Source organism: Onychostoma macrolepis, chromosome 22 (genome assembly GCF_012432095.1).
Source record: "Onychostoma macrolepis isolate SWU-2019 chromosome 22, ASM1243209v1, whole genome shotgun sequence".
Classification (NCBI taxonomy): domain Eukaryota; kingdom Metazoa; phylum Chordata; class Actinopteri; order Cypriniformes; family Cyprinidae; genus Onychostoma; species Onychostoma macrolepis.
In genome coordinates, this window is record NC_081176.1 from 22,044,140 (window position 1) to 22,059,214 (window position 15,075).

The 15,075-nt window shown below is 39.7% G+C and overlaps 1 protein-coding gene across 1 annotated transcript; it reads right to left on the reverse strand.

The window, feature by feature from the left end:
* Positions 1-91: 91 nt before the first annotated feature.
* Positions 92-14,935, reverse strand: chaf1a (chromatin assembly factor 1, subunit A (p150)). Its single transcript, XM_058760797.1, has 16 exons — positions 14,564-14,935; positions 13,638-13,685; positions 11,819-12,393; positions 11,682-11,729; positions 11,174-11,418; positions 11,013-11,073; positions 10,855-10,923; positions 10,272-10,486; positions 9,993-10,164; positions 7,644-7,724; positions 7,443-7,544; positions 7,124-7,370; positions 6,558-6,699; positions 1,195-1,492; positions 1,018-1,102; positions 92-937 (listed from the first exon to the last, which is right to left on the reverse strand). Exons 1-16 carry the CDS (start codon positions 14,616-14,618, stop codon positions 813-815), a joined length of 2,568 nt encoding a protein of 855 aa, XP_058616780.1. The 5' UTR covers positions 14,619-14,935; the 3' UTR covers positions 92-812.
* Positions 14,936-15,075: the final 140 nt, after the last annotated feature.

Consider the following 15,075-nt stretch of genomic DNA (forward strand, 5'->3'; position numbering starts at 1 on the left):
CATTTGATGTGACGTATGAAATAAAAAGCATTGTCAGATAAGATGAGTGTGTGTGAAAGAAACCAAATGTCATGTGATCACTTGGAAGGAAAACGCTGTTAACAGCATATTAAAAGTTGTTCATTTTTAAATAATGCTTTATTTAAACAAGCTTTGTAGGAAACCCATTACAACTGCAAACTACGGCGCAGTTTATTCGAGACAATTAAGAAAACACTTTGCCAAAAGAAACGCCAATGCTGCTGTTTTTTCCCCATATTGGACGGCCACCTACTATTTCAGTTTCTACACCATTTTTCAAAAAAAGCAAAAATAGTATTTACACCGCGTATGGCAGCCTGGGCAATGCAATGCTGTTTTTATACAAAGCTTCTTGGAAAAGAAAACAAGGGAAAGACTTCTGGTCGACTAAAGAAGTTACGATGGGGGTGGAAGAAAGAAAGAAACAGAAATGGAATATAAAAGTGCAATATATTTCAATTGTCATTATTTTTGAAAGACATACACCACCAGTTCAAGTATTCTGAATGGAAAAAAAAATAAAGGATTTAAAACAAGGTGCCGAGCACTGAGCCCAGCAGAGAGCATCAGCCTGATTGGTGTCAGAGCTGATGAATGTACCAGCAGAGCTTTCAAAAAGGACCTCACCGATGAAGAAGAATGGTACATCATCTAAGAGACCTCCACTTAAAGAAGAGGAGACAAATGATTCATTCTGGGGACCTTTAATACTGTGTGATCCTTCGAACTGTAGATCAGATTTTGAGCGTCTGGTTCACATGCATGCAAACCCAACAGGAAGGGGTCAGATCTCAGGCGGTGGCTGGGGTGAGGCAGGGTAGGGCAAGAGCAGCAGTTTCGGATGCATTCGTGTCCATGGCCTCTGTTTCTCCCTCGGTTTGTTGCAAGGATGTGTTTGCATCCTGTTCAGAGGATCCTAAGAGGAAAAAACACCTTTATCAAGCTTATTCTGGCAGATTTGTTTGTCGTCAAGCTTTATCGGCAACATGTACCAACCAGATTGTTCCCCAATGATGATGCAATCATCGTCTTCATCATCTTCAGTGTCCGCTTGGAAGCCATCGGTCTCCATGGCCTCAGTCTGAATTTGTTGTGTAACAAACAGCAAAGTTAGCAGAAGACAAGTAAACAGTAAGCGCAAAAAAAAAAAAAAAAGTGTCTTCAACACTGCACCTGTTCGGAGTCGCCACATTTCTTCATGTACTTCGTGATGGAGTGGCTGCTGGCGCTTTTCCTCTTGTTGGAGGGTGTGGAGGAGCTGGACATGGTGGGCGAGTTTCCCTGTGAGCCGGTGTGCTCGTCGCGGGTGATCTGAGCGCCGGAGGTGAGGTAGGTCCACTGGCAGGGAACGGGCAAGGCCTCCTGAGAATGATGGGCCAGAACTTCCGGATGCACGTACCAGCAGCATCGTCTGTAAGTGGAGCGCTTTTTGTACACGGCGTGCTCCTTTATGATACGCCTGACGTGGATCCTATGGGCAAAAAAAAAAGACAGTATGCTTAGAAAAGTGTTTTGTGTTGCTTCGTAATATTCTGACATGCTGCCAAAAAAACAACTGGAAGCCAATGTCAACATGTTTTCCAGGCGTTAGGCAAATGAGTCATTGATTTACACAGAAATATGCACCAAAATCAATAGTGTGTTGCAGGAATGCCTGCTGAAACCCAGATATTTCCACTTTTATTCTGACATAAAATGCATCAGTAATAACCACTTGTTATATTTCTAAGCTTGCATATGCCTTTCAACAGGCGGTTGCTAACAAGTGATTAAAGGGGACTGCTGATGTTATCGGCATTATCTTTTCGAATGAAGAAAGAAAAAGACATGAACATCTTGGATGACATAGGGGTGAGGAAATTATCTGGAAAATTTAATTCTGGAGTGAACTAATCCTTTAAAGTCATGCAGCTGCTGTGGTGCTTTTTTATTTCTGTATTTATGCTTCAAAAGGTATGCTAATTTTTGAAGATAGATGCAATTTGTAAGAATGATACATTTTTGTTAGTCACAGCATTTATTTTCTGCAGTGATCCAAAAGCCAATGAAAAAATCTAAAACTTTAAGCCCGGTACACACCAAGCCGACGGTCGTCGGGGAGCGTCTGTCGGGATAGTTTGTTGGTTAGCTGGTTTATTCGGTCTGTTCCACACGTCGTCTTTTTGTCGGCAGCAGTTTGCCAGATTCAACATGTTGAATCAGCGTTGGGGACGACGGGGCGAGTGAGAACTCTGATTGGATGTTCAGTTTAGCGAACGAGTCAGTGCTGGAGATTTAAATTGACAGTGATGAAAACGGGCAAGTTAATGAAGGCTGTTTTAATGTCTAATCTCAAAGTCAACTCCAAAGGGAGATATTTCATTTTAAAAATCCCTTTTCAAGAACTACAACTAGGGATGCGCGGTATACCAGTACTGGAAAATTTCATTATGTTTCAAACTGTACGATATCATAATTTTGCTCAATTCGGTATCTCATACGCTGCTGTTACAAAGTACACCTGTAGGTGGCAGCGCTTCCCAAATTGCTGTGCAACCGGTAAATGTGACAACAGAACAACGCGATGGATCAAACAGATGAAACTCTATCCACGCACCCAAAATTAATAAATAAAGAGAACAGTAGAAGTGAAATATGGCATTACTTTGCATACAAAACGCATGACAAAGGTGAACGAACTGACCTTATTGCACCTCTATGCAAGTGTTGCTATAAATCATGTGTTGCCACAGGAGGCAACATATACAATTTTTTAAGCATTTGTCGCTTGCTCAACCTGATCTTTTCAGAGAATTAAGAGATCGACAGGTGAGTGCATCATACATAAGTTCAGATTTAATTTTAACTTTTATTTACAACTGATCAGCGCACATACAGATGTGATACAGTAAGCGCAAATGTGCATGTGTGACAAGCTAGAACCAGTGAAGTTTTGGTCCCGTAATATATGCACTTGCATTTCATACAATCGAATATTACTTGAATTTGAATTAAGCAAGAGTTTTGCTATATTAATTTTAGTATCGATAATATGAAGGGAATGTTTCTGCCGCGTTGCCGACCGCTAATATGAAGCAGCCAAGAGAGCGAGATTTATATTTAATGCTTTTTCTTTGGCTATCTGAGTCTGAAATCTGAAAACAACCTGAGAGAGTGAGAAATAATATTGTGATTTTGAATATTACTTTGATTGTTAGAATAACACTTTACAATAAAGCAACATTTGTTGCAGTAATTGCGTTACTTCAGTTGTTTTGTTTTTTTCCCTTCAAACTCAGTCAAAATCTAACCTAACCTATATTCCCGGTAGGTTTGTTACATTTTGTTTGCACTATGCATTTGAACTGAAAAGATAAGAAGATTTGAATATATTTTCATTTTATTACTTCAGTTATATATTTTTTTTTCTTCAACATCAAAATGTAGCCTATGTTCCCTGTAGGTTTTTTGTTACAGTTTGATACAAAGGTATTAAGATATGAATCTGTTTTTAATTATTATTATTTTAATAAAATTGTTTTCAATTCACTTATCTTTTGACGCTGGATATTTGTCACCTTTGGTATCGATACCGAGGTATTACATTCTGGTATCGTACAGAAGCCAAAATTATGGTAAGTAAATCCCGCCTACAGAAATGTGAAAGGTTGGCTGGTGGGGAGAACGCATGGTTGAGCTCTGCACATTTCAAAATCGAAACCCGGTGCTGGTGTTTTTATCTCACTGTATTTCTGAAGGAAACAAACTGTTTTCAGAAAATTTTGGGATGTCATTTTCATTTCATCTCGCATGTAATGTCTGATAAAGCAGCGTTTGTGAGCGGAGCTCTGCTTTGTGTACAGCGTTACCGGGGAAACCTCGAGCTCTCCCGCTCCAGTCTGTGGGACTATGGTATAAATAAGTTCAACTGTATAACAGTTTCACTGCAATTAATGTTATAATGTTAGAATTAACAAGAAACATAATACATATCACCGTTGCACTTATCTGTACATAGTAAATGCACTTATTTTTAAGCTGTTGTTGACATCCTATCTAAAACGTCATCTAGCCACACAAAAAAAACAACAACAATAACGTTACCACTTTAATATGTCTTGCAATATCCGTGCGTGCAAAGGTTCTGCGCGCTCCTCTTGTTCAATATTCTTGGGGTCTGAATCCGGCTCAAATTGATATGGCAATATTGACGAACTTACTGTTTTGGCAAGGGGCGTGCCAGTACTGAAACACTGTCTAAGCTGTTCGCCAATCACAACGCACTGGGACAGCTAACCAATCACAACACATTTAGTTTTTCGGAAGGCGGGCCTTCATCAAACCCAGAATTAACCGAGCCGTTTGTGCCAGGCTGGGGAGAGAAGTATTGTAATAATGTAAATTATGTGAAAAATAATGTGATTTTTGACACCCCCAAAGCAAAATCAAGACTTTGTAAAAGAGCATAATAGGACTCCTTTAATCGAATGTGATAGTCAAGCGCATCTTGTCAGTAAAGCTGGTTCTGTAATCAGTAGTAAATCTCCGTCACGTGCAGCTGCTGATATAGACAGCTAATTCCTCTCACGCAGACGCAGAACACACATGCTAGTTCGCAGTCGGCCGACGCAAGGAGACAACACCGTCGGCTTTCGTCGCTGCTAGTCCTTTTAAGTCGGCTTGGTGTGTCCCGGCCTTTACAATACGGTTCCATGTGTTAACAACAGTTAAACTAACAATGAAAAATAGTTCCAAAGCATTAGTTAATGTCGATTACAACACTTACTAATATATTAAAATCAAAAGTTGTAATTATTAATGTTATTCCATGAACCTGAGCTAACATAGACTAATAATAAACAGTTGTATTTTTTAAGTAACGATAAAGATTTTTAAAAATACCGGTAAATTCTGTGACAACTGGAATTGACCTCTTAGACGACTTCAAACCGAACTACACAGCGCGGTGTAAATCTGTCATCTGCATCAGAATGTTATGACTGGCTCAGAGTAGATGCCTTATGTCAGTGTGCTCATACTGGTAATCTCACTCTGTTCACACAGAGCACATTAACGGTAATGTTACAACTTCTCTTTCTGGTAAATTGCCTGAACGATTTTACAGGTGTTTTTGAAAAAGTCCTGTTCACACATGATCTCTTAACGGTAATTTACCAGTAGAAACTATGTCTGAAAGGGACTAATGTTAGTTAATGCATGGAATATATTAGAGGTCGACCGATTCATCGGTTTTGCCGATTAATCGGCACCAATAGTTAATTGCCAAAACTATCGGTTATCGGCAAAAATACATGCCGATAGTTTTCCGGTTTGCAACCGTTGCCGGAATGGCTGAGAAGGGTCCGCTGGCATTATACAGTACGAGAGCGGCCTCTAGAGGCGGAAATCACTGACAGCACGTGTTGTTTATTTTGACACGTGACACTGCGCGCTGCACAGAGCGGGAAACTCCAGCCGCGCATTTAAATGCAGCCGACAGAAAAGCCTGCCGCAGAACAGAACGCCATTCACATAGTTTTCTATTAAATTACATTATATTTGTCCCAAATCGTTGTGAATGTATATAATGACTTCACCCTAGGCTATAAATTATGTATTGTGCATTTTTCAGCAAAACGTTTGTCTTTCTGTGGCTCTAATAAAGTCGGTATGCTTCATGTAGAGAGCTGTAATAGATCGCGCTCTCTCTTTCCACTTGCTCTGTTTTTTTAAACACCGAACTTCAAACTCATTTATGCCACATTGTTCATTCTTGAAGCAAACTTATGTCCGTTTGGTGATTTAAATAAATTGTTTTAGACCGCCACTTGATCTGAACGCAAAGCGTCTGGTGTGTGTGTGCGTGTGTGTGATACCTCTGAGTTCTCCTAGACGCAGCGCTGCGCGACTAACTTTAACTTTTTTTTTTTTTTTTTTGATTAGATAATTATCAAGTGTTAAAAAATAGAAGCAAATAAAGTGTGTGAGTACACACACAATATCCATATGTATGTAATTTTAATGCTATGGCCTTGTGTAGATATTTAAACATGGCCATCTTTAAGCATGACTGTTGATATTAAATGGTAATACTTAACAATAAGAGTCCATTCGTAGCATTAATGAAAACTAGAAGTATTGTTCCTTGTTAGAGTGTTTTCATTTCAACATTCACTATTAGCTACTAATAGGCTACATTTTTACATTTTAAAGTTTCTTCTTTTAACATTAGCAAATTATGAAATAACTTTAAAGATCAATATAGTAAATAATATTAATATTTTTATTAATTTACAAAGTATGGTTCAGTACTGTTGCTGCTTTTTTTTTTTTTTTTTTTTAAATAGTAAAGCACTAGCTCTCTTTCAGTATCCATTTTGAAAACTATCGGTTGATTAATCGGTATCGGCCAGTGTGGTCCAACCTAGCTATCGGTATTGGTAAAATCCACTATCGGTCGACCTCTAGAATATATAGTTAACAAATGGAACCAGGCTTTTTGTCAAGGGAACCAGGTTGATGCTAACTTTCAGTATGACACTGTGAGGCTGGGTTACCTGGCTGGGACGTTGTCAGTAAAACTCATAGGGCTTTCTGTGGGTGAGGATGTTTGCTGGCGACAGAACTCCAGGAACTCGTTGATTATGACCTTACTGCTGTTCACATTCCCATGCAGCAAGGGCAGCAGCTGTGACAGCACTGAAGAGAAGTGAAAAATGCATTAATATAACAAAACATGTGAGAGGTTTTGCAGTGCAACTGTATTTAAAACATATAGTGAAGACAGTTTCAGCTTTGTTCAGGTATGCAAACCTAAAGTGGTTAATGACTATATTCATATTCATCCATTTTTGGGTGTGAATTTTCACTGGTGATTCACACGGCTTTGTTGCACCACTCATGGTGTGAATAGGCTGAAAACGGCCTACAATACAGTGTGTGTGCTACATTGCAATGCAAATGCCATCCTTGCATGATCTTACACTTGAGCACTGCATGTAGAGGCTCATTTTAACAATAGCATTTCATAAAGCAACATGACTGCAGATGAGAAAACTTTAGCTTCTAAATATGTCTATAATCTACTAAGCATATAACAGACAAGCACATATGCTGTACTCACGTTTCTTGTTCCTCTGTTTGCGTGAGAGGTCCTGTTCAGGGGTACAGGACTCATCTCTGTGTAAAGGCTCAAGCATGCAGATAGCGTACGGTTGCAGCAGGTCTGGTGCAGGCCCTTCCCCATCCCACAGGCAGCCACGCACCACTCTCTCCAACACCTTCACCTTCCCTTTAGACATCAGCTCATTCTCCCATTCACGAGCTTTCATCCTCTGACGCACCTTCTGCTTCTCTGGATCTCCACCCTCCTGCAAGAGCAGCCCGTTAGCACCATGACCTGACTGAATGGGGCGAATGAAGAAGGGGGATGTTTAAAATACCTCGTCTTCCTCAAGTGCTCCTTCCCCTTCAGACAGATAACCGTGGGGCACAAAGAACCCATCATCATCGTCGTCATCATCTCCTCCTTCATCGTCATCATCCTGGAAGGAAAAGCCAGGTTGAAGTCAACACCATATTCAAACAAACAGACAACAGTGGCTAATGTGTCACTACAGAAACAGTGATGTCTTATCACTCACCCCCTCACTGTGTGACAGAGACTCTCCTGGCTCCTCTTCCTCCCACTCTTCATCACTGTCCACCTCATAATCCAGCAACTCCTGATAAGACAAAAATTTCAAATTACTATAGAAGCTTTGGTAAATAATAAAGTCATAATTATAAATTTCAAAGCAGCTTCAGTGAAAACCACCAAGTTCATTTCTAGAATCCTAATACCTTCATGCCTTATAGTTGGATTTAGCAGGACAGAGCCGGGTAATTTAATTTACATTTTGCAACTTTATCATGCAATAAAGCAGCTGTGATTTGCGGTCTCTCCCAACAGGATTATACCACATGTACATGGATATACATTTATTTATTCATTCACTTTTTAACGCCATGCCAGCATCAAGGCTATTTTTATGGCGATCTCTGAATAAATTATACGAGGTATACATTTTGTCACAATGACAAAGATGGAATTCAGAAAGGAACGATGATATAAAGTTGAAATTATGAGATAAAACAACGACATAAGTCAAAAATTTACAAAAAGGCATAAATGAGAAAATATTATGACAAAGCTAAAATTGATAAAAAGTCATGACACGGTAATTTTTTTGCCGTTATTTTTTTACCTCAATTATGAGTTTAAAATGTCAATTGTTATTTATACAAACCAGTGTGCTGACAATACGAGTATTTCATCAGTTACAGTGAAAAAAACTTCTATAACTATGAATGACATCTATAATTTGTGAGTAACACAAGTTTTGGCTATAAATGATAATTTTGTTGATTTCCGCATTATTTTCAAACCTGTTTTCCATTCTGGCAAAGTTTAATGTATATGGCTCATTTTTAATTTCAATGTTTCATGTTTTTTGCTAGAAATGAGTGATTTTTACGTGGTGGAAACAATACGTTACTCATTATGAATATACAAAATGATCTTAGTAGGGATGTGCGGGTCTAGTCAACTAAACAGTACAGCTCCTGCTAGTCGACACTGAAATCAATAGTCGATTACATGCCTTTTCTTCATGTTAGTTGCGGTGAGCTCAAAATGACCAGCGAAGAACCAGCAAGGTGTGGGATTATTTGAATTAGAAGGAAACTGAAAAAGTTGTGTGTAAACTGTGTAATGTCAAACTGGCTTACAATAACTCTACTGGAGAGATGCGTAATCATACAGTCAATACAGGCACGTATGCGTTAGCTTGGAGGCTAGCCAAAGCCAGCAAATGTCAATCATGTCAAACACTACAACCCGTCGCTGCGGTCCGCGATCCCATCCGCGCAGTCTATTCCTCTAAAACGAAGACCCACTTCGGTGGTGGTGCGGGATTTCCAGGCTCTTTTCTGCAGAGCGCATTTTTTTTTTTTTTCAAGTGCAGAATCGCCTCTAGTCCTAGTCCCGTCTTTTGCCAGACCACATTAACGTGTTAAATTCACTGAACAAATGCGCATGGTCTAAGTAAAATGAGCAGTTTTGTTTTTAGACAACATAAAGTACATTTTTAAAAGCTGTTTTAATGCTATTCTTTTATAAAATTTCCTATTGTTTTTGACTTGTGTTTTAATATGTTGGCTAACGTTATATGAAAATGAAGAATTCTGTCAGTCTATTTTCCATTTATGCATTGCTCCAGCTGATCTGAATAAATAAGCCATGCACTGGTTTATGTTGAGTGTATGCTCTTCCTTATTTTCTGTTTAACAACCGCCTAAAATTAAATGGTGATAACGTGAGCAAGCATACTCACATACTGCAAGCATACGGCATAATCGTGACCTATTTTTAGCAGGTTTCATTGAGGGATTTGACAGTGTGATGCAAAGATTAAGTATTTCAAGTGTAGGCTGTTATACACGCACATTTTTTTTTCTTTTGCCATTTTTTTGGGGGGTTTCTAGCTTTTAGACTAGTCAGATACAAAACTTCCGTTTAAACATCAGTCAAATTGGTCGTAGCACACATCCCTACTTATTAGGTCCTCTTACTAATTCAAATACAGAGTTGCTGTAGAATCAGAGGGAGCTGGAGCATTATTGGGTTTATTTCTGAATTGTTTGAAATCAGAGGAAGCAGTTAGTTAACTGGACTCTCGGGCCCTCGACAGTGACCAATGAACTTCTTTGAATGCTGAAAAACTGCCAAGCCATTGTCCTGCTCGGATCTCATCCAAACTTTTCCTAAGTAAACATGAAGCCACAGACTGTATCCATGGATTATCTTATAAATAACCACATTTTCCTTGATATTTTTGAAAAATTACCTCTTTCAGAAAGCACAGGAACATCACAAGTGTATTTAGACAGTAATCACAAGAACAATACTGTTGCCACAACAACAGTAAAGTTCAAGGTGGCTCTGTTTTTACCTTGTCCTGTCTAAGTGGGCAGCGTGAAGAGATGTGAGTGCTCTTTTTGCACCAGGTCCCCCAGTAAGCTGGACGATAGTTGTCATGGAACTGCAGGAGTTTCATGCGACCATAACGGTGACGGTCTGGGACGCCATCTGCCTTCTGGCTGTCAGTTATGACCACACAATCTCTAATAACAGAGAACAAACAAAAACAAAGAATAAGCCTTTCACTCTCATATAAACAGCAGCTGGTGTTCCGCACAGTATCTCAGCAACAGGTTCAATGTGGCCTTACCTTACTGCACTGTGACTGGGCCTGGTTGGGCCTGAACTGCGAGGTTTGTGCCTAGTCCAGTCCTTCAGTCCATCTAGAGTGCTGTCAGGTTGGGCAAGATAACGGTCCAGTTCCTCTAGAACAGCGTCTTCACACTGTACTCGAGTCAGTGGAGCTAGAGACATGTTCGCTTTAATCTCAAAAGGAGCAAACTTCCCACAGGCAGACGCCAGAATCTGAAACAGAACAATAGTCAAAACATGTTTAGAGAAGAAAACAGCTTAAAGCATGACAGCCATCACATTGGGAAATTTTTCAAGCATTTAGATTTTTATCTTTATCTTATCGGTTTGTCCAACAAGGCCTCATTCTCAAATTATGTAATCAGTAAATGTTTTAGTAAAGTTTGACACACCAGGGGGCTGTTTTATGAAACAAGTTTACCAAACAAGCCAGGCTTATTTCAGTTATTCTGACCTATTTTGAACCAAATCAACTGACAACAAGTCTAAGACTAACTGAAATAAACCTGGCTTATTTGGTAAACTTGTTTTATGAAACAGGTCCCCGGTTTTTATTCCACACTGAATAATGTGACTCTTACCTTTGGTGCCAACTGTGTCTTGGCCTTCTGTAGAAACCGAGTAATCTCAGCCTTCTCAGCTTTGATTCGCTAAACAGATGCACAAATGCAATGAGGACCTGAACAGTTTGCAAAACAGATTTGAAGATCTCAGTAAAAAGGCTGATAAAACCACTCACTTCTTTCTCTTCCTTCAACCGTTTTTCCTCCTCTTTCTTCCTTTTCTCTTCCAGTTTGGCTCTAAATAGGATTTACACCAGATTTTAAAACTCATATCCATCGTGAAATGAAGAAAAACACCAGTAGAACTACTATTGTGATACTGTACTGAGACACTCACTCAATTTTCATTTGCCGCTGCTCTTCTTTAGCTCTTAGTTTCTCTGCCTTTTCTTTCTCCTCCCTCTCCTTTTTCTCCCGCCGCTCTTTTTCATCTTTCTCCTTCTTTTCTTTCTTCTCCCTCTCCTTCTCTTCCTTTAGTTTGCGGGCCTCCTCTTTCTTCCTCTCCTTGGCAGCTTTGGCCTCCTCTTTCTGGCGCTCTTTCTCTTCCTTTTGTCGCCGCTTCTCTTCCTGCTCTTGGACACTCTAACGGACAAGACAAAGAGCTATTCAAATGGAGTGCAGAATTCCACAGTGACAAGACTTTAAAAGGAAACAATCAATCCTTCTTGAACCCTAAACAAAGTGCAAACATTCACATTGTGATGAAACTTGGTTTGGGACTTTTGGAGAAATAACCCACACCAGCTACTAAAATTTCAGCTTTGGGCTCATGTAACCAAATCCTGACTCCCATAGACTGATTAACATTACACTAAAAATGCTGGTTGCTAAATATGTGACTTTACCTTAAGGGGTCTTCTCTTCATTTTACTAGCTGCATCAATCTGTGACGCCTGCAGAAAGAAAAGAGACTGATCAACAGGTTGAACTTTTAAGCAAAAGAAGAGATAAAACAATAAAGCATTAATTCATGTCTACTCACAGAGGCAGGGGTGGTGGGAGCGCTCTTGCTGGGCTCTGGTGAGCTCTCTACCACTGAGAGGGAGCTGGTAGAGCCGGTCGACAGCACAGACTCACTCCCGTGACTGACTTCAGTCTCCTCCTGCTGCTCCTCTTCCTCAGTGTCAGAATCCCGAGTGATGTCCAGGGCGTCTTCGTCCTTCTCCGTCTCTTTATTTGTCAGTGGCACCGTTGGTTCTGTAGATTTTGTGGCATGTTCTGCATTCTTTATTGTTTCTTCACTAAGGGGGCAGGTGGTAGCAACTGGAGGTGCAGGCTGCTGTTTGACAGCATCATTTGAGTCTTCAGTTAGGTCGATTGTGGCTTCAGGGCCAGAGCGGACCGGGGAACGCTTCTGCCTGCTCATGAAGCAATCAAGTGGTCCGCGGCCATTTACCAGAGCTGGGCCGTGATGCAGTGGGGTGGAGGAGTTGTCCATATCATTTTCTCCATCTGACGCACTGGGTTCAGAAGACTTGGGGGCAACCGGACCTTTGGTTCTTTTGGGCTCATTGCATTCCTTGGGTTCTGGGTTGAGCCTTTTGAAAGGTAGACGTGCTGTAGGGAGGCAACAATATTAGTTAATCTGAAAAGATTATAAAACGCTAGGCCTCATACATTTGCTGAACTTTATACTCTGAACATCTGGGGATCTGTGTATCAAGCATGTCTCGCAGTTTAGCAACAGTAGACTGCGATCATTTTAACTGATTTGAACATTAAAGTGTTAGTTCACCCAAAAATGAAAATAAGGCACAGAACACCGGGCTCCTGCTTCAGCAGCAGCACACGCATTCATCGTGGTACTCTCATGAACGTGTGTCGAAACCTGACACGGAAGAGAAGATTGTTGAATAAATTCGTTATTTTTGTTTTCTTTGCACACAAATAGTATTCTCGTAGCTTCATAAAATTACGGTTGAACCACTGACTTCACATGGGCTATTTTACCAATGTCTTTACTACCTTTCTGGGCCTTGAACGTGTCAGTTGAATTGCTATCTATGCAGGGTCAAAAAGCTCTCGGATTTCATCAAGAATATCTTAATTGGTGTTCTGAAGAAGAACGAAGGTCTTGGGATGACATTAAGGGGAGTAATTAATGACAATTTTAATTTTTGGGTGAACACACACACAAAAAAATCTGTGAAATCTGTCAACTCTTCCAGACTGGGGCAAAAATCTGGTCAAAAGTCATGTAGTGTATTGCAGCCAAACAGAAACAAAAGAATGGATTACAATCACACAAACATTTGGGTTTTTGATATATAACTAAATAAATATGTTAAATACTACTCATTAGATCAGGTTTTAAGACCTCATATTTTTATAATGTATTATCTTACACTACGGATAAACTGGGAGCATGTAATCTACCTTTTTAATCACAATTATCCAACAGTACAGCAATAGAAAACAAGAGAAAACACTTTCTAAAAAAAAAAAAAAAAAACATTTTAAAAGCCTTCAGTCTTTTAAAAGCTAATAAAGCCCAAAGACAGTGACACTATAAGAATAACTTTGTAAAACATATTTGGAAATGATTTTGTGTTTTTATTCTTATAATCAGCAGTAATGGTCATTGACAGCTCATGAAAAAGTTTGCTTACAATCATTTCCCACCTTATTAAACATGTTTTTTTGTTTTGTTTGTTTTTTCTTAATTAAACAAGCTTCCAAAAAGAAACTATGTAATAAACTGGGTCCTCAAAGTATGACTAAACATATACCAAGGTCATATGTTTCTGGATGGGGATGGTTTTACATTATTGACTAGAAATATTAACACTCAAGTTGTTTACCTTGAACAAGCTTCTTGCTGGCGTTAGCTTTGCCCACACAATCCATGCCTGAAATATATAGAGTTTGTTAAGGTCAAATCCTTTATCAGAAATACACATGCAGGCAATAAACTAATTCAAATGGCATTAATCTGAGATGAACTTTGATACATTGTTAAGATCAATACTTAAAGCAAAACAATACTCGTTGTCAAAGTACGTCTCGTCAAAACAAAGGTAACTGCTATCTCAGCATGCTAACTATTAGTTGACAGTTGCATCGAACCCAAAGATTTGATTTTCGAGGATAAGTAGTAACATTAAACTATTTAAATGTCAAAAGTCCCCAAATAAAACGCAGAGCGCCCACAAACATCCAAAGAAATAATGGAGGCCAGCTACACATATAATGTTTAGTTTTGATCTCCCGCCTTTCAGTGAATGATGGTTTGTAGGCCTGTGGCGACTGTGAGTTTGGCTACTGAACCTGTGACTACGGAGCCATTAAGTTCATCTATTAGCACAAGTCTGAGGAACAAAGACCTAGACTGAGCTCAAAACAACATAAACGGAGTTTATTTGGATAAACCCGCACGAATACAGAAAAAAATAAACATTACGCGTAATGAAAGCCACATTTTGTGTGAGTAGAAAACAAGATTGTCAATAACAAATCTGAGCTCACCTGCTAACATGCTAATTATGATCCCAAAACCCTCGACAACCCCAAATACTGCTTTGAAAAGCCATTGAAGTTACATTTTTAGAAAAACTAAACCAAACTAAAACCATTTCAGAAGTAATATCCGGTAAAATAGGGAGTTTATCCACTCATTTCTGTTGTTAGACACCTATATGAGCTCTCTGGCTTTATTTACTATATTATTTCCTATATATCGATTTCAATCATGCATTAAAGCAGTTTTATTTCACATTAAACACCAGACCTCTTCGTGGTGTGGAGGCCAAAGGCTCTTCGGCCGCGAGCATCACGACCACCATCCGCGCTCGCGCTGTCCTCGCGCTGGAAACGTTAAACGGAAACGGGGAGCGCTTTTTTGGACTTCGTACACAACTCCTTGAGGCTAGTCATCGACTCCACGTCTTTTCCAGGTATAACATTAACGTGTCAACGGCGAATTAGCTGGGTTTCTGTTAGTTTTAGAGTTGTAAATTGTGTTTTTTTCGTGTGTAATCCCGGTCCCGTCGTTCCCGTCTCTTCCCCGGTCGGACTCCCTCGCGTTCCCCGCTCAGAATTGGCGGGAGCCTGTTGCGGGACTGGATCGCAAGCTGCGATTGGTCAGCGGCGTTTTGCGTCACATCAACGAAGAGTCACGTTATTGGCTGTCACGGTTGGCTCTGCCTCGCAACACATGACTTTTGCTTTGACAAAGCCTGTGATTGGACAGTGAGTGTGATTCTTGAATTGGATTGGTTAAATAAAAATAATAAGTCACAA

Coding starts and splice junctions, on each gene's coding strand:
- chaf1a (XM_058760797.1), bottom strand. CDS start 14,618: ATGGTGGTCGTGATGCTCGCGGCCGAAGAGCCTTTGGCCTCCACACCA. Junction 11,730..11,818: donor CTCCCACCACCCCTGCCTCT/GTGAGTAGACAT, acceptor TTCTTTCTGCAG/GCGTCACAGATTGATGCAGC. Junction 1,493..6,557: donor ACTGACAACGTCCCAGCCAG/GTAACCCAGCCT, acceptor TTTTGCCCATAG/GATCCACGTCAGGCGTATCA.